This window comes from Haliaeetus leucocephalus, unplaced genomic scaffold (assembly GCF_000737465.1).
Source record: "Haliaeetus leucocephalus isolate CR32 unplaced genomic scaffold, Haliaeetus_leucocephalus-4.0 Scaffold146, whole genome shotgun sequence".
Taxonomy (NCBI): domain Eukaryota; kingdom Metazoa; phylum Chordata; class Aves; order Accipitriformes; family Accipitridae; genus Haliaeetus; species Haliaeetus leucocephalus.
The window spans coordinates 2570345-2592484 of NW_010972582.1; the positions used below are offsets into that span (position 1 = coordinate 2570345).

At 38.0% G+C, this 22140-nt stretch overlaps 1 protein-coding gene across 1 annotated transcript in view; it reads right to left on the minus strand.

Annotated features, from left to right (window-relative positions):
* The window catches only part of VWDE (von Willebrand factor D and EGF domains), a gene marked incomplete at its 5' end in the record, with an annotated part of 39203 nt that overhangs the window by 11063 nt on the left and 6000 nt on the right, over positions 1-22140 (minus strand). Inside the window, 13 exons of the mRNA XM_010561483.1 lie at positions 1060-1174; positions 1538-1642; positions 2246-2401; positions 5338-5474; positions 6707-7692; positions 8142-8350; positions 9766-10039; positions 12435-12508; positions 12834-13048; positions 13736-13880; positions 15231-15320; positions 16782-17041; positions 19840-20071. Coding sequence (XP_010559785.1) covers positions 1060-1174; positions 1538-1642; positions 2246-2401; positions 5338-5474; positions 6707-7692; positions 8142-8350; positions 9766-10039; positions 12435-12508; positions 12834-13048; positions 13736-13880; positions 15231-15320; positions 16782-17041; positions 19840-20071 — 2998 coding nt within the window. The remainder of the gene's footprint in view (positions 1-1059; positions 1175-1537; positions 1643-2245; positions 2402-5337; positions 5475-6706; positions 7693-8141; positions 8351-9765; positions 10040-12434; positions 12509-12833; positions 13049-13735; positions 13881-15230; positions 15321-16781; positions 17042-19839; positions 20072-22140) is intronic.

Genomic DNA, 22140 nt, shown 5'->3' on the forward strand with positions numbered 1-22140 from the left:
GGTTTACATTCTTCTCCCATTTCTGACTCTGGTAATATTGAATTCCAGTCTATGGCTGTAACATGGAAACCCCCTGACTCCCTGACTGCTGGATGAGTTTCGTTTCATTCAGGTTTCATTCTTTTGGAATAGGTATAGCTACCTTGGCTTTCAGTACAAGTTTGAACTAGGAAAAGATTCAGCAAGACAGGCACCAGAACTCCCACTCATACAGGACCCTTCCTAATCCAGGCAGAGTCTTGCCAGCACATTCACCCATGAAAACACGGATGGAATGCTTGCATTTGAGATGTTATAGACTGGGGTTGATGGGGCAGGCTGGATGGCTACTAGTAAAGCCCCAAAAGACATCCCATTTGGTGAAGGGACGAATATGATTTGCATATCCAAACACTAAGACCTGAGCCAAAAGAGCTACAACTTCTAGGCTAGAACTTTGTACTGTGGAGAAGGAAAACGAAGAATCTAGACTTGGGTCTTCTTTTCATAGTGTGGTTTCTAACTGGACGGAAGCATGACAGCCTTGGATATACTTTCAAGTATTTGTTTAGGTCACGTATCTGTGCCATCAATGTGGATTATGTCCAAATATTAAGTGGATAATAAATATGACATGCCATTTAATTCAGTTTGTGTTCTCCTCTTGTTTGGTATCAGTCATTTGTTGGAAAATATCTTTTATTCCTAAACGTTGAAGACAAACATTTGTGGATGTAGCTGTGCCAAATATCAAAAGACTTCAAAGTGCCAATTAGGCTGAGAGCTGTTAATTTTCATTAGTTATTTGTAACGGCTACTGGGGGGAGCTGGGCAAGAAAAAAAAAAAAAGCGTGACTTTTACATGTATGGTTTGGAAAACAAAATATCATTTTCAAAAATTAGGAGAAATGTCAGATGAAAACCAAAATCAAATTACAGGCTAAAGTAGTGAGTACTAAGCTTTAAATGAAACACTTAACTAGTTAAACTTAAAACTTCACTATTTCCATAAATTTAAAAACTTAGTCGATTTTCAACTTCTTGCTATTAAAAAAAAAAACCAAACTATTTAGAACTTACTTTCAACAACTGACCAAGTTAACTTTGATACGTCAGGTCTGCAGAGTAAGCAAGGGCTGGTTGGATTTGTGTCACCTTCACCGTAACAGAGTCCATCTATGTTGCACGTTTTCTCCTTTTAGAGAAATGACAGTGTGATTCATTAATTTTGGGTTATCAAACAATAAATCTGGATGAATTTTTAAAGTGTCAGATAAAATCTAATCTATTCTGCACTTCCACTAAATGACTATGGTTGTTTTTAAATCTAAACAACTGACAGCATGTTTGGTTTTATTTGGTAATTATATGAAGTGGTTTTGGGTTGATTTTTTTGATTCAAAATTGCCTCATCCCAGCTTCTCTTTCTGTGCTTATTTCTATGCATGGAAAATCCCTGTTGGAAAGAAGAACTGGGTACGTTCTGCTGATTTTTCTACATTTTTTTCTGCCTGAAAAGATGCGTATTTTCATAATAGAAAGTAATGGAAATACATACCCTTAATGCACATAACCCAGATTCCTGTGGTTCACATGCCTGACAGGCTCCGTCATATAATATCATTGTTTTAGAGTTGCTATAAATGAATCCATCATTAGAAATCTGCAAGATGTAAAATAAAAATTGATTAACCCATCCAGGTATCAAAGTATCACCACGTCAACTGCTAGCATGAGCTTCAACTCAACCTACATTTAGCTGTTTAAACTCTCATAATAGTCATCACAAATCTAATTAATCCTGCCAATAAGTCTAGGCAGATATTTGACCAACCACATGTAGGTGTCTACTTTAGGTAAACTGAATAGTGTGTAGGCTCTATTGTCTTCATTAACTCAATCTGTATGAGAGCTCAGATATCTACCTCACACAGGGATTTGTACGTGTAGACTGGGCTCAACTCATTTTTCCCATAAATGTGTCTAATGTCATTTGAAATGCTCTAGGGTAACCAACTAGCCTTTAACTTCTACTCTTGAACAACATGTGTCTCTGTAGGTCCTAGGTCGTATCTACCAGTCCCCTTGCAGAAGAACACTCTCAAATGGCACTCAATACTTAAGCTTAGGTGATGAAACTGAGAGCCCAAGTTAAGCAAGCTGAGTTCCACATTTAGTATGATTAAAAAAAGGATAATATCTATGTAATATATTTTCATCCTAATAGGAATACCTGTAAGTGAATATTTGAAATTTCTGCGAGTACCTTTATTTGCCACTTGGTAATGGGTTTATCATCAACCAGATCCATGACATCAGACTGCTGGCCATCATTTGGTAACTGGCAGTCGACAGTCCTGGCATTTTGGAAGGCAGCTGGCATAGTTAGAGGTTCTCCAGGAATCCATTGTCGATCACTATACTAAATGTTAAGACAGAAAATCTGTTTTTCAGTGAAATACATTATGAAAATATTTTTATCAGGAAAAAAACCCCATGTATTACATGGTGTTTGAACAAGTCTAATGTCTCTGGATTAGAACGCAGTGGGAAATATTAAATACCATTATTTGCACACATAGATTTCTACCTAAGCCTGCTACTGTGGAAGAAAAGGCAGAGAAGTCTTTCCTGCTGCACGGCCCTTTGGCACTGCATTGCCAAGGACAAACGGTTCTTCCAGCTAGAGGGTAATAGCAGGGTTAAGCAGTGGGTGATCCTCTAACAGCACTGATCTTATGTATAAGTGCCTCTATCCCTCTCCATCTCTGCTCCTATGAGAGGACAAGCTTTAGTCAAAGGAACAGATGAGGTTTTTGGCAGGGCTCAGGTATCATTCTGGGTGCTGGGGGAATACTGGCAGTTAGCCATTAAGCCCTTGCACAAGCCAATAGATTACACCATTAATCCTGTAGACTTTTCTTCTAAACTGCAGTGAGGACGAGTCATCAAAGGATCTATCTTGAGAGTTCAACGTAACAGAATACGGTTGATAATACTATTTGACTGAAGTATTGATGTGGAAGCAGGCATAAGCATACTGAAAATAAAGTTAGATGGAAGTAAGAATCCAGACAGACTTAAGAATCAAGAGAACAGCAAAATCAAAATAATTCTGAGTTTGACTAGGTTTTACCGAGCTGGCACATTTTTTCAACTACTGGAGTCAATCAAGACATTTATTCAATACCAATCCTGACATGGGGAGTCATCTGCTGATGAGGCCTTGTATTTATTTATTTATTTTTGCAAACAGTAAAATATCAGAAAAATAAAATCTTTTGCTGAAGAGACATATAAGCAATTTTTGTTCCAACCAAACATTTTGTTTTTCTTTCACCCCATACTCAGTTAAGGAATTCACAGCAAGGGTGAGTAAAAGTGTAACAGCTAAATATTTCTAAATGTGTCATTCTGAGTGCATTTAGTACCGTAACTTTTGAAATATGATACAGTCTATTCTCCAGAAACATTTTGTTACTAGCTGGAGGCAAGTTCAGATAATTTTTTCAGAAACAAATTAACCTTTCAAAACCCAATTAAAAAACCTTCTAGATCTACTAGCATTCATTAGGTTCATAGAAAAACTTCTGCAGTTCAAAGTAAATAAGGAACTAAAATGGTATTTTTGTTTGGGGGAGGTTAAACACACTCTCATCCTTTACAAAAATCTTAGTAAATTCTGGATCTGTATAACCACAGGTTCCTTGGCCATGTCCTACCCAAACCTCTAACAAAAGGTGTGCCATAGTCCTGCATCCGTGAGGTACTTCAATACAGAATTCTCTGAATCACCTCTGTTAGCATCATCCATGAGATACACATCCTTCCTAACATGGTAGGACAGTCCATGGACAATGGATTTGATTTAAATTTTCAAAAGTGGAAATATAAAAAAATAAGAAATTCAGTGTGTATTAGCTCTAAATTCTGCCAAAATGCCTCTTCTATGAAATTTTGATCATTTAAGTTAAATCTCAAAATATGTGGAGTTCTATACTGTTGCAAGTCCATTGACATTTGCATAAAGTCACTATTACTCCAGCCTGAAAATTAAACAAACAAAACTAAACACAAAAAAACCCATCCAAACACCCCCCCCCCCCCAAAAAAACCCCCAAAACATCCTTTCTTTTGTCTCAGCTTCCTCCTCAACTGCAGATAACAGCAGTAGTATTCATTTTCTTACCTGGCTCTTGTCAGCGAGAAGATCATCAATGAAAGTGATCAAATAGAAAGTTTCTGTAGTTGGCAGCCAAATACACCACCACAAAGAGTGTTATATCAGAATATCTTGCCTTGAGTTAAAACTGAGACATTTTAAACTGTGATAAGTGAACTCCCAATAATTGTCTCACTATGATCTTGGTCTAAAAGTCTTTTAATCTAATGGAGTGTGAGCTTACTCTCGACTTTGCCAACTTGCAGATAAGTGGATACATGTTATGTTTAAGAAAAATCTATAGCCAGCATTGCTTAATCTGTCAAAATAATTTTAGTATCTGCTGGAACTAGCTAAGGAAAACTTTTGTCTCAAGAACAAAATTTTCCCATTGAATAGTTCCCCTTTCACCATCTTCTCCCCCCTTGCCCCCCACCATCATCACATCAATGAAACCCAATTTTACTTTGAAGCTTTTTTTATTCTCATGTCTAACCTGACATAAAAACTTGTAATTGCTAATTGTTTATTCCAAGCTAACACTTGTAAACTTCTTGTAAATTTGCCTTGAGCAAATTCTAGGTCTGAGTAACAACAGTCTCTCTGTACAGATTCCTCTTAGTTTACAGTGCAACATTTTTAATCTCCTGTTCAAACCTGGGGTATAGAGCTCACATACATCACTAAATAGCTGTGGTATTCTACTCCAGGGAAATGGACAACACATCAAAAATGCCTTTCTCTTTTCGTAACAGATTTATTATGTTTATAAAAGGGCTACTTCAAGCATTAGATTTGAGACAGAAATCTAGCAATGATGTCTTTAACCTTGCTGTCCTTTTTCAAAGAACTGGTACTTCAATTCCTCTCCATAAGCACTTAAAAAACCGAACAATGATGTACTGGTTGCTGCTAAAAGGGCTGCCCTTGCCCTTTTCTGATGGATAGCTGCCATATGCTGTTATCTCCCTCTCGGCTGCTGAACATTCCCATTATGTTTAGTATTTCTCTTATCATGGAGGAAATGGCAATGTTGCAAAGACTTGAGTGTCTGCTGCAAAGTGCTCAGTGCCTTTGCTTTTAGCTTCTACTAAAGCATTGGGTTGTACCCACATCGATGAATAATATGTTAGACATTTTTTCCCTCGTTCTCTGAGAAGTTTAAAATGTAATTGTTACTATTCAGGCAGACCTACCTGTAATTTGATAATTTCACATTTCAGATTCAATGACTCCCTGAAGCCATGTCCAAAAGCTCTTACTGATGTGCAGTCATACTGTCGAATATTGCACAGCCCAGCATTCTCCAGCTCTGTAATTTCTGGAGCCTGGTCTTTGAAGTAGAGATTAGACAATGAATGTCAGTATATTAACTCGTTCATATGCATTTACATTAAGCAGTATGTTTATTTCTCTATCCAACTAAGAAAACTATGTAAACAATTAAATCTGGACCCAGCTGAAGAAAGGCATAAAGAGAAACATTTTTTATTGTTAAAATGAACCTTAACTTTAAAGCTAAGCTTCTGTCTTCTCTTGGAACTTGAGTATTATGAAGCAGAGAAAACATTCATCTGGTAACAAACACTTGTGAATATGTGTTTTGCTTTCTCATCTATAGTTCTTTACATCACACTTGCAGAATAAAATCTAAATGAAACTCAGGCCCTAGTAATAGGAACTGGAAAGGTTACAGTTATACAATAATTTATAATGGGAATTTTTTGTTTAAAGACTAAACAAAAACATCTCAAGTGGAAGTTATTTCAGGAAATAAACTGACAAAGATTAGAACACTCCAAAATAGTTTTTATGAAGTAAAACCAGTCTATTTGACTTCAAGAGGAATAAAATATTTCTTTTTATTATTCTCTTACCTCTTTCTCTATTTGCTTTTAAATGGGTCACCAAAACAAAAACACCATTGCAAAACAAAATATTAACAGGTTCTGTTTTGAAAGGGTTTTGATTTTTGTAGTACTTTTCATATTTTTCCAGTGTACCTGCTTAACTGAATTTTTAGTGAATGCCTTATTTATTAAAAAAAAAAACCAAACAACCCTGTCCAGCTCTATTTGCTTTACTACTTTTTTCTTCACCATCAATTCTGCTCCCACCACTTCTGACATAGTTAGCTTACAGAGATGTAACATCACCAAAGAGAAAAACATCCCACTTACAGTTAATAAACAGGATCACATAGACTATATAAAATTAGGGAATGGATGCATGTGGCAGATCTTCCCTGAAGAAGACAGAGTATGGAAACATTTCTAATCTCTTGGGGCAATGTTCTGGACTGCAAACTTGCTGAGTGGTAAATATTTTAAATCTGACATTATCAGAAACTAAGTCCATGTTTTGCCCTTTGGAAACAAGAAAGCTGAATAGAACACAATTATGGCTGCATTAAACTGGAACTAAATTGCTGGATAACAAACAGGGCCACCATAAGGAACCCTTGTCAGCGTACAAAAGCAAGAGAGAAAGGCAGAAAAATAAATGTATGTTGCACAAACATTGAGAACATTATTTAAGTAAATCTTTTTTTTTTCCCCCACTTACCAGACAGTATGCTGCAGTCATATGAGCTATAGCCTTGAAAACATGCACAGCCCCATTCTGTACATTCCCCGTTACCACTGCAGAGACTGGGACACTTTAATGCAATAAGTAGGCTCTCAACCGACCCTTCAAGTTCCTGTTGGTTGTAATTTATTTCTTCTAAAACTCTTTTCTCACATTCATTCTCCAGAAGAGCTAAGGAAGCTTCTGCCCAACTGAGGTCATCTTTCAGCAGCAAATCTTTAACACACATATTGACCGCATCCTCTATTCGCCGGCCAAGAAGGCCACCACAAGATCTTCCTATACTGGAATTAGCTATTGCCTGCTGGCATAGTAACAAAGTGCTAGACTCAGTGAGGCCAGAAGGTGTGGGCCAAGAAGGAAGAAACTTTTGGTCTGTGTCAGTGGCATGGTCCTCTGGGAAAAAATAACTATATCCCTCTAAGTCTGTTTGGCTAAGACTTTGGAATAGAAAAACTGGATGGTATTCATAATAATTTTGGCGCTTCCCCCTACTTGTAACAGACTGACTTTCGTGAAGATGACTACTATAACGGTGAGAATCTCTTCTAAGGCCTGAGCTTGAAGTTCCTTTTCTTCCTACATCAGTATTTCCCACTGAGGTTGTAGAGACACGTGTATTTACTAGTGATGTTTTGTGAAGTTCGGTTTGACTATCCTCCCTCTGCAGAAGTGTAGATGAATCCATTTCATGTGCAGACGAACGTTTCTTTAAGCCTCTGACAAGATCGACAGGACCAAGAAACTCAGCAGTGACATCCAGTCCTGGTATCAAAGAAAGAAATCTACCGTTTTCATTTTCTTTACAAGACAGAGGAAGTTCTGACTGAGAAACTGTCTCTAGTTTATTCACTGATCGATATAATCTAGTATTTTCAAGTGCACAGTCGCAGAAGGCTATTTTTCTAGATGATGTTAAAGAAGCAGGTGTCTTGTCAAACAAGCTATCTCCTGGTGAAATTCTAGAGAAGAAAGAAAAATATGAAACTGTATCTGAACTATTTTCATTGTTTTAGTAAAGCTTTAACATTTGTTTTGCTTTTTGTCGTTTCATACTTCTACAGCATAGATCACAGAATCTGCAGCATACAGCTATATTTAAAGACCAGTTAAATCACAAAACCATGAGGGTAACTTGTAATAGAAGAATTGAGAAGAGTGGATATTTTCTGTATACCTTGATACTTTATTCAAAACCTACTCAAACTCATCTTATATCATACCACTTAAATATTAATTTGGCACTTCAATTTCAATTTTCTCTGAAATTAATTATGGAATGTAAAGATGACATTCTAACATTAACTTAAAAACTTAGGAAGATTTTTTATTATTTTGACAAGTTTTTAAGAGTGTGAAGGAAAGGTTAAACCAAAAATGATGACATTTGAGTGAAACAGTATTTTGTTACCTCCATTCCTTAATAAAAGAAAAAGGAACATTAGCATGGTTTGGGATTTCCACCCCACTTGCAGTGTGATAGTCATTCTCTGCACTTCCGTCAAAGGTGCCACAGAGTCCCATTGTATGTCTGTAATCTGAACTGGGTGCCCTAAGTGTTATGCTCATTCCCCATTCACTCACATCAGCACGAACGAAAGCTCCAGAAGAAAACAAAACCTAGAAAGAGATTGATGATATCATCATGAGAAACATGATTTTTATTTTACCTAATGAAAGCAGGTGTGCTTGTTGGCAAGGAACAATTGGAAAAGGCCAGGAATATAAAGACATCCCATTAAACTCTTGCTCTAACTATTCTGGATCAGACAAATTTCACTATTTCTTCTTCACGTGAAGCCCTGTAAATAAAACCCCTGTACATCTCAACCTTAGCAGGCAGCTAGATGGTGCACTATAGGTCCATAAACTTCATTCATCATTAGCAGGTATATTGTGGAAGGTCAGTGACAGCAAAACCACAGAGAATCAAAAATCAGCTAGGCTGCTCACTCTTCACATGATAGCATATGGAAACGGATGATTCTGGTAATATGAATAGACTCTTTTGACAGCACCCTTCTCAACTTACTTTTTGTCAGCTACAGGATTCCCTGTGTTAGTAGCTTAATATAGAGTCACTTTCTACCTGCAAAGCTGATCCTCATTGTTCTAGATACCTCAGAATAGCCTCAAATATCTACTATTTAATTTAGGGAACTTTACAATCTCTTGAAAGAAATACTAGAAGTCTCAAGAACAAAATCCACTGCAAGTTTAAATGCTGTTTCTATTACTAACTTGCTGTACAAATCTCAGCAAGTGACTTAATTCTTCTGGTTCCTCAGTGTCCTTTTAATTTCTCTATTGCCTAGCCATCTTAATATTTCATATCCGAGGTCTTCAGATGAAGTGCTTCAGATAAAAGTTAAATATTTAAAATAGTCTTATACCGATAGCCAAACCCAAGTTGAAAAGGCGTATCTGTTTTTATGGCTTGCCTTCCAGACCAACAGAGTGATTAAAGAGCAGTTGAGGGCTTCATTTTCACATTCTGCTTCACTTGAAATTCAGTGGAGTCCTACAGCAACTCTATCTACAAAAGAAAATCTACAGGAAATTACAAAAGTAAACATGAATGTTTTATCTGAGGGCCACATTCTCTAGAGAAACCATCTACACTTCTAATTCTGTGGATGTCATTTGGCATACTTAATTATCTGCATGCACAGCCTTCCTATATGACACTGGCATGAGTGAAAAAGAGCCCACAGAGATCTCATTCTGGAACATCAGGGCTGCTAAATAAGCGCATATCTGAATCTGAAAACTGCACCTTCCACACAAGGGTTGTACACTGTGATTGACAACATGGTTCCAGAAAGGAATGCATGTTGACACATCCTTGTTTTTGAGGACAACATCCTTCACTTACAAACAAAACACTGGCCAAAGGACTACGGCTGTAAAATAAACATTATGCTATTGATTAACTGCAGAAAATAAAACATGTTTTAGTTCTGAAGTTGGTGTGAATTGGTAAAAATAATTGCTGAGATAATCATTACATCTGCAAGCAATTATTTACTACTTACTGTTACTTTTCTTCCCAGATAGGATTCAGTGATTCTGACATTACTTCCTGTTGTGTCTCTATTTATTACAGATAAGTGTGGCTGTGACTCACGTAGCTGACCACTGCACATGTCAAATGCAATTATATCACTTCCTTCTTTGGCAACAAAGCCACAGTTACAGGATGTTGGGTAGCGAAGACTTCCACAGTCCCACTGGCGAACATGAACTTCAAAATCTCGAGATGTACTCTTATACAGAACAAATGTTCCTGTTTTAAAATTGTCATAGAGTCTGGAATCAAAAGAATAGCATGTGATATCACTTTGGTTATAAAATAACTGTATCACCAGATCAGCAACTTTATCTTAAAAGAGATTTCTGACATTTGGTGATCTTTGATACTGCAACTCATTTTCCTGCATCAGAAAAACCAAACAGCACAGCCCACAAACACACAACCTTGTTCTGAACAAACACCATCATATCTTCCTCTGTGTAGCTCTGAACTGAAAAAATTAAACCTGTTTCACAGCAGAAAAATAAGGAATAAAAGAAGGATCATGACTGGATTATATGTAGACAAAGGTTGTGAATGGAAACAAAACCATGAAGCCACTGCCATTCTTTGACATTTTAACAGTGCTTATGACAGAGAACTGGAGAGTACTTCTCAACCTTTGTGTTGCTATGGTAGTACACCGATGCAGCAAAAGCAACAAGATGCACAGCAGTGTGCATGTGGGGGGGCAGCGGGAGGAGAGAGGAGAGGAGAGAGGAGAGGAGAGAGGAGAGGAGAGGAGAGGAGAGAGGAGAGGAGAGGAGAGAGGAAAAAACCTCAAACTTTTGCAGGAAGTTTAACAGCCTCTTGGCTATAAATGGCATTTGACAGTTAATTGCAGAATCTGATTTGCTTTGTGTATAATGGACCAGTAGACAAACTGCAGACGGCTACCCTACTGGGACTGCACAGGATTACCTGTGATTCAGTAAGGACAGTTCCTTTTTGTCGTGGTTTAACCCCAGCCAGCAACTAAACACACGCAGCCGCTCACTCACTCCCCCCCATCCAGTGGGATGGGGGAGAAAATCGGGAAAAAGAAGTAAAACTCGTGGGTTGAGATAAAAACGGTTTAATAGAACAGAAAAGAAGAAACTAATAATGATAATGATAACAATAATAAAATGACAACAGTAGTAATAAAAGGATTGGAATGTACAAATGATGCGCAGGGCAATTGCTCACCACCCGCTGATCGACACCCAGCGAGTCCCCGAGCGGCAATTCCCTGCCCCCACTTCGCAGTTCCTAAACTAGATGGGACGTCCCATGGTATGGAATACACTGTTGGCCAGTTTGGGTCAGGTGCCCTGGCTGTGTCCTGTGCCAACTTCTTGTGCCCTGGCTGGGCATGAGAAGCTGAAAAATCCTTGACTTTAGTCTAAACACTACTTAGCAACAACTGAAAACATCAGTGTGTTATCAACATTCTTTGCATACTGAACTCAAAACATAGCACTGTACCAGCTACTAGGAAGACAGTTACCTCTATCCCCGCTGAAACCAGGACACTTCTATTTGTTTCCTCAATTTGTAAAATAAAGTAGCAACAGACTTTATCCTTAAAAAGAAAGTTCTTTCCCTGCAGCATCATGCTTCCAGCCAGACCACATCACAGTAAATCACTGCTTCATAAGAAAGCTTGATCACAATGTATCGATGGTCAAAATGCCCTGTGAAGTCATCCCTATAATTTCCACTGCAAGTGGAACTGCAAGCTCACGATAACCCCAGTAACTTTATTATTATTATTATTACTAGTCACAGTGCTATCAGAGAAGCAATTACAAGTTGTCTTTTCTTTTTTGTTATCAAGCTCAGAAGAAAAGTGGGGTAGTGGGCTGAACATCCTTATCTGGAAGCAACCTATCCTCTTCTTCTCACCCTGCCACTTAAAGAAATGTGCTTCTGCTGAGCAGAGAATATAAAAGTCCCAGGTGTGGAACTTGTGTTTGTTCTGACACCTTCCATGAATTAGAAACACTTTGAAACACAGAAGCATACCAAAAACATGCCAGCTGTGGCCAGGGAAGCTGTCTTCACTTTAGAAAGAAGGTTAGTGATGTGCAAGTGGCAGCAGTGAATAAGTCGCTTTCAACACCATTAATGAGCTCAGCACAATGTTACATAGATAGCAGATAGCTTCTAGCAACTTGATCCTCACAAGGATTCAGATACTGACACCCAGAAACAGAGAAACTACGCTGTAGGTTGGAAACACCTTTGCATTAAAAGAGTTTTGCCTAATCAATCATTTTATCATTGTTCATATTTAATAACATTTCTATCTTTCATAGTCAACAGACTGTACAGCAACCACTCCTCTCCTGGCATACTCTTCTAAAAAGGAAAATAGTCCATTTGCTTCACTCTTTTGCCACAACGCCAAAACTTGCATTTAGAAATACAAATATTGCAAACATCATCATGACTGGCAAGCTTTTACTAACTAAAGCACATTTATCCTTATTGTCTGAGAAAAAATGTAAAATACCGAGTGCAGTTATAGAAAACTACAGCTAACGGCTATCACCAGCACAGTTTTAAAATAAATAGAACATCCCTGCAAAAAACACCCACAGAAAATCCCAACACACTTAAAATTAAGAGCAACAATCCAGTGATTACCTTCCATCAAATGTAATTATATGAGGGTCAGTAAATGAGTAGCAGTAGGCAGTGGGCAGATCCTTTACTGTAATCTTCAAAACAAAGAAGCACATAGTGAGCCATGTCAGATTAGGAAATAAACAGACTCAGGTGCATTATTTATCTTATGATACTAGTTTACATTCTAATAAATATATTATGTTATACTTTTAATCAATCTGAGTAGTTATATAAGTATTAAAATGTAAAAAAATTAATTCAAATGAAAGCGCAGCATTTCAATGAAAATAAAACAAAAGAAAATTGACCACTTAAAAATCTTGGTGTGAGTCAGCAAGTCACAACTGAAATAGAAGCTTCATTAACATCAGCCACATTTCTGGCCAGTTTACAGAGCTTAACATGAAGATTTTCAACCTGTATGCTTTCTGGAACATAGCCATTCCACAGGAAATTCTCACTGGATATAGGTTCGACTGCAATTCTGGTAATCCTGTCTCCGTCCTGCATAAAGTCTGTCACAGCAGTGAAATAAATTACAGCTTGACTACAGATTCCATTATTGCAGGGTTTCTGGAGAAGATCCACATGACAAGAAGAAAGAGCCAAGTTTAAACCTAACTGCTCTTTACCTGTTTTAATGAAAACACATCATTAGTGAGTTTTCCTCTAAATAAGTCACATTTTGTATACTACTGTTAAGATAGATACATAAATGATTTACAAACATTTTCATAAATTAAAATAATTATGCATTTTTCTTGGGTTTGGTCATGCAAAACCCCCTCTCTACATCTTCATACACACACCCAAGAAAATGGTTTTGAATTTTCCAGTTTGATAGAGAAATTAAAATCATTATAGGCTTGCTAATGTGACATAAAAATGGTTGTCTGCATAGGCAAGGCTCCTCCTGGGGTTCACAGGACTTGTGCTTGAGGAAGTACTATAGAAAACAGTAAGAATAGTAAAAAATGAGGACTTCATGACTGCATATACAATACTTGCAACAAAACAAGTCAACAAAATTAACTGAATTACGAACTTTGTAGGTATTACAGTATTCTGTCTATTCAAGTTAAAGAATATGGCTCCAATATCCATAGCTGCCAAAACCACGTGCTAACTTCAACAAGTAATGGATTATGGACACATTCTTCCATACTTTCAGCAGCCATATATACAGCTTGTGAATATTCTGTTTTAACATCTTCTTAGAAAGTATTTTGCAATGTAACAGCTTCTCCAAGGAGACCAGTGGGAATATTTAGAAAAACACATTAAACATACAAAATGCAACAGATCAGGATAGTACTTACCTTCATCAACAGTATTTAATGTTAGTGAGATTTTGCAGTCACTTTCAAGCTGGCTAAACTCAGGACAAGGAACAGGAATGCTACTTTCTATTGTCAGTCTGTATTCCTTCCCATCTTCTGATATATCATATGTTTCTGTATGTATCTAGCACAGAAGAAATTGTACTTAAAATGCAAGCTTTGTGAGTAAACTACAGCACCACCTACTAACCAGCTTGGAGTACAGTATAAAAAACTAAAGAGATGGAATGGCACGGTGCATGGCTGCTGCACTTGATCAGGCTTATTGAGATGGTCTGAAGAGCAGCAGCATACTGGGGAGCAGATGAGGACACAGCAGCAAGAGTCTTGAAGAGGTAGGAATAAGGGGCAAGGATAATGTAAAGGCAAGAGTAAAGGCTAGCTAGAAAGGTAAGGAATTGGCAAACTACATTAATACCACAAAAATGTATTCTCTGGGTAACTTCTGTAAGCTAAAATACAAACAGTTTGGTGTATTGTCTGGAGGGAAGGGAGGGGGAAGCTACCTACAGGCAACAATATCCCAAAAGAATTTGGAAGCCCCGTATTTCTCCCGGGATTCCTCTCCGTAAACCTCCATCACAGCTCACCATAGATGCATAATCAAAAATGCAACGAGCCATCAGTAACAGAGGCCTACAACTGAGCATTGTACATTGGGTGAAATCCTGAACACAGCCTTACAGGAAAACAAAAATAATGCATTCACACTTCGCAGTGTGCACTACAGACTTGCACTTACATGAGATAAATCTGTGCCCTGATCCTGCAGAAACATAAGCTCAGACTTAACTTTATGAAGTGCAGAACCTTAAGTCAACAGGACTATTCCCAACATGTAATGACATGCACTATATCTTTCTGGGACTGGGGTCCCATTCCCAGCCAGCAAATGGGTCCCTATAGCTACAGCCATAGTAGGAATTAAAATGAGTTTGGAGCTTGGCCTCTGACCAAGTGGCTCATGTCCCAGTTTCCCTCTCTAAGCCCAGACCAGGTTGGCCTCAGGCTTCCCTTACCCCCATGGACAGCTGGGAAGAGGCCCTGACCTGGGCTATCCCATGAGCCGTGTGCTGGGAGAACCCACTGGCACAGGACAAAATCATGTCAGAAAAGGCAGCAGCAGTTAAACATAATGGACAACAGCGTGCCAGAGCTCAGGTCTGAGCCATGGCCCTCCTAGTTTACAAATACTGTGTCAGAGTCTACTCCAGCTCCTGGAAGTCAAGGCTTTCACTACATGTGTGAGTTGCCGATTCAGCCTTCCTGCACCTTGAGTACATGGGCAGCACAGAAACAACTTTGACCCTTCTGCTTTTTGACAAATTTAAGTTCACTACAGCCAACAACAGGCTCTATTAATTCACAATTAATACATTTTGAGTGCCTTCTATTCAGAGGACTGACTGCTGTAGCAATACTCAGAAAGATTCCTAGTACAATAAATTAAAACATTATTTTATTTCAAAATTACCTTAATGCCAGCAAAAAATTCCTTGCTCTCAACAGAAGAGCTTTGTATATCCGGCTGCTCCATGAAAAAAGCAGTACTGCTACAATAGACCTGAAGGGCAAAACCAGCATCATAAAATACATTTTTGGTATGAAGTGGTCACATGAAGACAAAACCCAGCCACCATGGGTCAGTTTGATGGATTCATCACACCCAGTCTTCTGTTTGCACCAGAAGTTACCAATTGCCAGTGGTGCTGCTTAAGAAAAACACAGGAACAGGTCGAGCATGCTAAGACCTTTTCCTGGCATATTCCACCAGTGGTGCAGACTTCTTGAACTAAAGGCCACATACAAACCAGCATGTTTAACAAGCACCTAAGTCTCCACAGATTTAACAAATTCCTTCTGGAGCCCATCTTGCAGAAATGCATTCTATAATTCATTACATGTTGTTTACTTCTTTTTGTCCATTTCACATTTTTTGCCTTTTAATTTTCTTGAGTGCCCATGAAATGTATGCAAAACAACCATCCCCTCCTCCTCCTCTTCTTACTATACTTTTTTCCTAGTGTTATGGGCCTGGACAATCTTTTTCAAGCTGAAGAACTTACTGTGATTTCCCTCCGCTGAACCAGTTCCATGCTACTAGACACCGTGGTTTTGAATTTTTTCTTTTATTTTGCTGTATCCCTTTTTAGATGTGTTGACCACACATGCAATATTTCAGATCCTGAGAAAACCCAGGATTCATAGCAGCAGCAGGTAGTTTGAGACTGTGCCTTTCCTTTTGACTGTCACTGAGCTAACACTGTCAGGCAACTAATCACAAAGTCCCCACAGGATTTTTGAGGATTAGCAATTGTATTGTTGTCCAAGCAGCCTGGCTTTGGCTTGAACACACATGCACACACACACCAACCATGTGCTTTTTGGGTTTTTATTTTGGCCAGGAAAAATTAACCTGTATTTTGGTATACACAGGTAGAAAGCTTATTGACTTTCCAATGCTTAAGCTTGTCAAAGTTACCATGAGAGCCTAGGTCTTGATTCTGCTACCATGGAAGGTAATGCAGGTACTCCCACTGCTTTTGATGGCAGAGATTAAACCATTTAAATCCAATCCTAGAGACAAAACCATCAAGCAGCAACTCATTACTGATTCAGAGAAAAGGTATCTGTCTAATGAATCAACAACACAGCTTCTCACAACCTGTGGCTCTTACAGCCTCCCACTCAGATGCAGTTGCACCCAAAAATCCTCTTCATTTACACTATCAAACAGAATCACAGTAGAGGGTGAAGAAGATGCAACTTGAATAAACGTTTATCTCCTGGAGGCACACTATACTGTACTGAGACAGTCTCAAAACCTTAACGACAGTGAATCAGTGATATATTCTGCGGTATTTCCACATTCATATGGGCACTGTTAGTGTAAACAACAACGAGAGGCAGTATGCTTCTGCCAAGGAAAATTATACAGCAGCATGCTGGAACTCTGTTTCTAACAACTGTTTATGTCTACTGAGCCATATTTACAAAGATACAAAGAGATTATGTTTTAACATACTCTGTCTCCAAGTCTGACGTTTATCCCATCTAGTTCTAGAAGTGAAAACGTATGAACTGCAGTTTCATGTTTCAGTTCTTCTTTGATACCTTCAGGAGAAAGTCTTGACCAAGTGACAATGAATCTGACTGAGCTGTTTCCAAAAGGAACACCAAAGGTACACCTTAGGTAAATGCTGCCTTCGATCAGCTCCGCTACAACTTCAGGAATGGCTGGTAGTGGTGGTGACACAGATGGAGATGATGAAGGAGCCAGGTTACCTAGTCAAACAGAAGTGTGGTTTGTGCAAAAACAGTATCGGATGAAATGACATTTACATGTATTTTGCCAATTAATACACTAATACTATTTTTTTCATATGTGGAAACATTACATTATTACTTAAAGAATCAGAGAAAATGTGTATGTTCCTTTTATGAATTGTTAAAAGGACAAAAAATTCTTTATCAGCCTTTGGTTATATTCTAGCCTATAGGAAGGTGCTGAAGAGGGGAAAAAAACAACCAACAAAACCAAGGGAATAAAATACAATTAATTATTTTACCACACAGGAGAGAGCAACATACAAGGGAATTTGCCTGACAGAAGAATATTTGCTCTACTTACGAAGAAAGGCGGGGGAGGGGGGGGAAGAAAAAAAAGAAAAAAAAGGAACAGAATAAGCAACAGTATGATTTGTAGATTCATCTTATATTTGACTTCCAAAGAATCAAAGTATCTATAAATCAGTATTATTAAAATTACTTCTTAATATTTTGGTACTTATTCTGAACATTATACTGAGAAAGTACTTTTGTAACCCAAGGTCTGAAATCACCTCCAAATTGCTCATTTTGCAACAGACTGAGCAATACTATTGATAACACGAACATGTTTTTGTTCAAGACAGAATATGACTAAATGTTGACATTATTGGGTCATAGATGCAGAGAAGAACTTGAAAATCAAAACAAAATACTCACTGCTACAGACGCCTTGAACTTCCGTTCCCTCAGGATCACAGGTCTGTGGCTTTGCATCTGAAAGAACTACAGGTTGTTCTTAAATTGTATATTCACATACATACAGAGTATGCACACCAATGCTTTTAAATTAATGCCCTATGTTAAAAACACACCAAATATCACAAGACACTAATGGAAGTGTAAATTAGCAGAACAGAAGCAGTCTTGTAATCCAATCCATATACAATTATGGTACCAGTCAGTACAAAGCCTTGTGTTGGAAATCACAAGTAGATTGGCTATACCTAGGAGGAACGATACAGAACATAGTACCACCTCTGTATCTTTTACTGCAGATGTACCCAGCCAATACTTATAGGGGTTCTTAGTGAATAAAAAGGAATTAAACTATTCTCTTGAATATTTATTTTGTCTCCCCAAATCTACATCTGAATGCTTATTCAATAACTGCAACCCTGGACAGCCAAATTCAGTGCAGACCTGCTTTGAAAAAAAATCATCTTTCCTACAGGGGCCTAAGAAAAAGTGCTTGTGCACTGTTATTGTTTGGTACTTTGAATATCATTCTAAAAAAAAAAGTGAAACTTTGATTAAACATGAAAATACCAGTGCATTTGTAACAGGAGTAGAAAGAGGTTAGTCACTCCACTCTAAGTCAAAAGGGCAGCAGCAACACTGAAAACCCCATTCAGCAAAAAGAATGAAGAGCAGATTTTGATGTTCCACATTTCAGTGATACATTTGACTTCCTCAGCATGTAGAAAAGAGACTATTTGAAAATTTGCATCAAGTGTTTACAGCTATCAAGTGTTAAAGAGAAAACACAGTACACATGGTAACCTAGATACAAAAAGCAGCACAAGAGTACAACACACTTGGAATGAAAACATCATCTTAAAAGAGGGCTTTTAAACTCAAAATGTGTTTCAGATTTACAGTATTCAGCGGAGCCAAACCAGAGTTATGTTTCTTGCCTACTTTGTTTTGAGGCAGTAAAAATTTGCTAGCTGGCTGCCTGTGGTTTTTATATCCTCTTTCCTCTTCATAAGCCATCATCCAAAGTAAATGCAAAGTTCTGTAGTGCAGGAGTTCTTCACTGCTTCAGTCACTTGCATGCTGAAATGCCCCATTTTTTGTATTTTTCTTCTGTCAATAAACCCTTGGATAATGTCTTAACAATTGGACCTAAAGGTATAGTGATAGGCCAATAAAGCACCAGAAAACCCACTGATAGTCTGCTATTAAACTTTTGAAGGCTGTCAGTACTAGAGGATATTGTTTAGAGCAATACAGTACATGATGCATAAAAATACTGCTAGTATTTTCACAACAGTGTGTTACACAAGCTAATAAGAATTTCCGACTACACTAATTTGTCACTATTTCACAGTATTTATAACTGTAAGGATTTAACCTTGCTTTCCTTAAGTTATCTAAAACATCTGGCATGAATAACTAAATACTGAAGTTTTGAGCTGTGAACACCAATGCACTTTTGCAGCACAAGGGTCCAAGACAACACAGGGCATTGCAAAAGGACTCCACTTCAGCTCTTTCTCATAGTACTAATAAAGTACTTACCAGTAGAGCATTTCTGTGTTGAATTTTCTTCTAGCAACAACGTGTATACTCTCCAGAAAGATGATAAAAGATTTACAGTAAGAAAAATACACCTGATGATGCTAAACAATATTTGATAAAAATACAGTTTGGTCAAGTTCTTAAACAAAATTTACTCTGATACATAACTTTACGTATATTCAGTAACAGGTATTTGCAGAGTATGAGTGCCATTGCAGATACTCTGAGTTTTGACTTTTAGATGTGTCTTATATTATATGGAAGATTTCAATTCTTAAGTTTCTGGGCTTTGAACAACACTGGAGTGCTAAATGTAACTTAAAAAGGGGTAGTGCGAACCCACCTTACCATACCAAATCATTTTTCTATAGTATCAATATTAAAAGTAAGGATTGCAAGAAATTTTAGCATGTATAAGTATTTCCAGACATTTCCTCTCAGCCCAATATCAGAGAAACACACTTACTCATAAACACACACACTTAGCTGAGTTAGAGCATCCATTTTCTCACCTTCTGCACAATACCCCATGCATCCTTGGGTGGGCTGCAGTAAGTAAACAAAGAAATTTCCACAGTTCCTCACACTGACAGGGATTCGGAAAAGACAGCAGTCTTTTGAAGTGCTGAAGAAAAACTGCCACGTAGCACAAGCCGTTAACTGTTTGATCTCACCGGGTCCAGGCATGGATTCTGACTCCCTCAGAGACAACCAGACAGGGGCTTGAGTACCACAGTGATTCATCTTCAGCACCAGAGAAAAACATCAGAAAATGGTTAATGCTATATCAAACTGTTGCTGTGCTTTAATGAGAGGTACATATGTATTCAATTAATTTCCTGCATGAGCTTTTAGCAAACTTTAGACAGTATAATTGAGGGCTTGCTTATTTTCCTCCTCAAGGTTGAATACAAATACACACAAAAGAGACTCAAGTCCTTGAGTCTGATGAATTTGTGTTTCTAAAGACAGGCTATAATTTAAAGCCTGAAGAACTTAACTGGGAGCTACACCTGAGTGTTTTGCCCGAAAAAGCTAACAGTTGTGTTATGGCTTAGTGATATACATCCATTAACCGTCAGTAACTGACTGCGTGAACGCTATCGGAGCACAGCAAATACAGGGCAGAACATACTTACACTGAGTATCAACTAAAGGTGCTAAAGCTGACACATTTTATCTGCCCTTTGCCATGGACTGAAGGCTCAGCTAACCTCCTGGACTTCTAGGAGATGTGGCCAGCTGATGCAAGGTTACTGACTTGCAGCCCTAGCCAAAAATGCAAGACACCCGATAAGCCCTGTCTGTCTTTCAATTCCCCACCTTTAGAAATACATATGCTTGTAGAACCACCCGTAACAAGCACAGTGAGTTTGTAGGAACCCTAAACCCTTTGGTGTTTACAAAGCAGTGGGCGTCACAAGGTCTGTGGTTCAGATGCTGGTTCAAGAGATGATTTAAGAGGGCTCTTGTTCCCTCCCTTGCAAGCAAAAGCCTTGTTCAGTGCTTTTCCTCATGGATTGAGAAGTGCGCTGTGGAACAGTCTCCTTCACCCCTCACCACTGTGGCTATGTGAGGTCTTCAGGCCAAGGAAGCTGCCACGCAGGTCACAGCTTAACAGTAGCACCAATCATGGTAACCAAAGCCTAAGTCTGATTTAGCATACAACAGAGTTTACCAGGGGAATACAGAAAAATGAATCCTGAGAAAAGGAGACAAAGAAGGAATCTGGTTCTTGGGTTACCAGAATGAGTTAAAGATCACCTCCTGTCTTTCATGTGCTGCAGAAGGCAAACTGAGGAGAAACACCTAGAAGGACACGGTGTGTTAAAGTCAGAATTTGGAAAATATTTACATGAAAACTATAATCTGAAATTGTGAGATTTTGAGAACCTGTCCTCCTTCATACATTGTATCAAGTATTCCTTTCTTTGACCTGATAGTGAAACAAGGTCTCAGATCATCTTGTCTTTAGACCTCTTGGTCTAAAGACTGCTGCAGACTCATTAAGCAATTACTCATCTCAAAAGTACACTTTTCTTTCTTAATCTAGAATATCTGAGCCCAACATCAATCCATCAGACAGACAGAATTAATGGGATGGATTGTTTAACAGAGCCTGAATCTTTGACAAGGATTAAATATAGCTATAATAAAAGTTCTCCTAAAGGGAAAGAAAGAAGGAAGCTTCCCAAACAAGACATCCATTTCAGTTTGGTTTTAATGTTTTGAGATTTCAAAATAAATGTCTTGTTTTTGTCAACAGATGCAAAGAAGCAGATGTCAATGCATAAATTTCATTTGCTGAATAGGTTTTGAATCAATCTCTTTCCAACTGTAATCAGCTGGACTCCTCTGTATTAGGATGGTAGCCTACTTTTACCAAATACTTACTAAGCACTGAGAACTTCGGTTAGATTTCTAAAACTTTCCTAGATGATCTGAGCAGGTATCTTGCTAGCCTAACCTCTGTTCTGAAAAACACATTGTTTTTTCCCCTGGTTTATCATGCTGGTTCTTTGCATAGAAAGTATCCATTTTGCAAAAATACTACTAGTTAATTAATTTGTTTGTATTAAATCTAACTGAAAGGAAGTTCTTCAGGAATCATACTTTTTGCTAGTTTTTTGCAGTATGAAAGCCTGGATAACAGTAGCCTCTGCAACACAGCTTTCTGAGTCCTTGAGTCACCTGCACATTAAAGGTACTTCAGTGGCTTTATACTGCTGTAAAAAATTAATAAAAACTAAACTTAAATAAATAAAATAAGAGGGCCTGCTATAAACTCAATTTAATTTTATTAGTATGTTTTA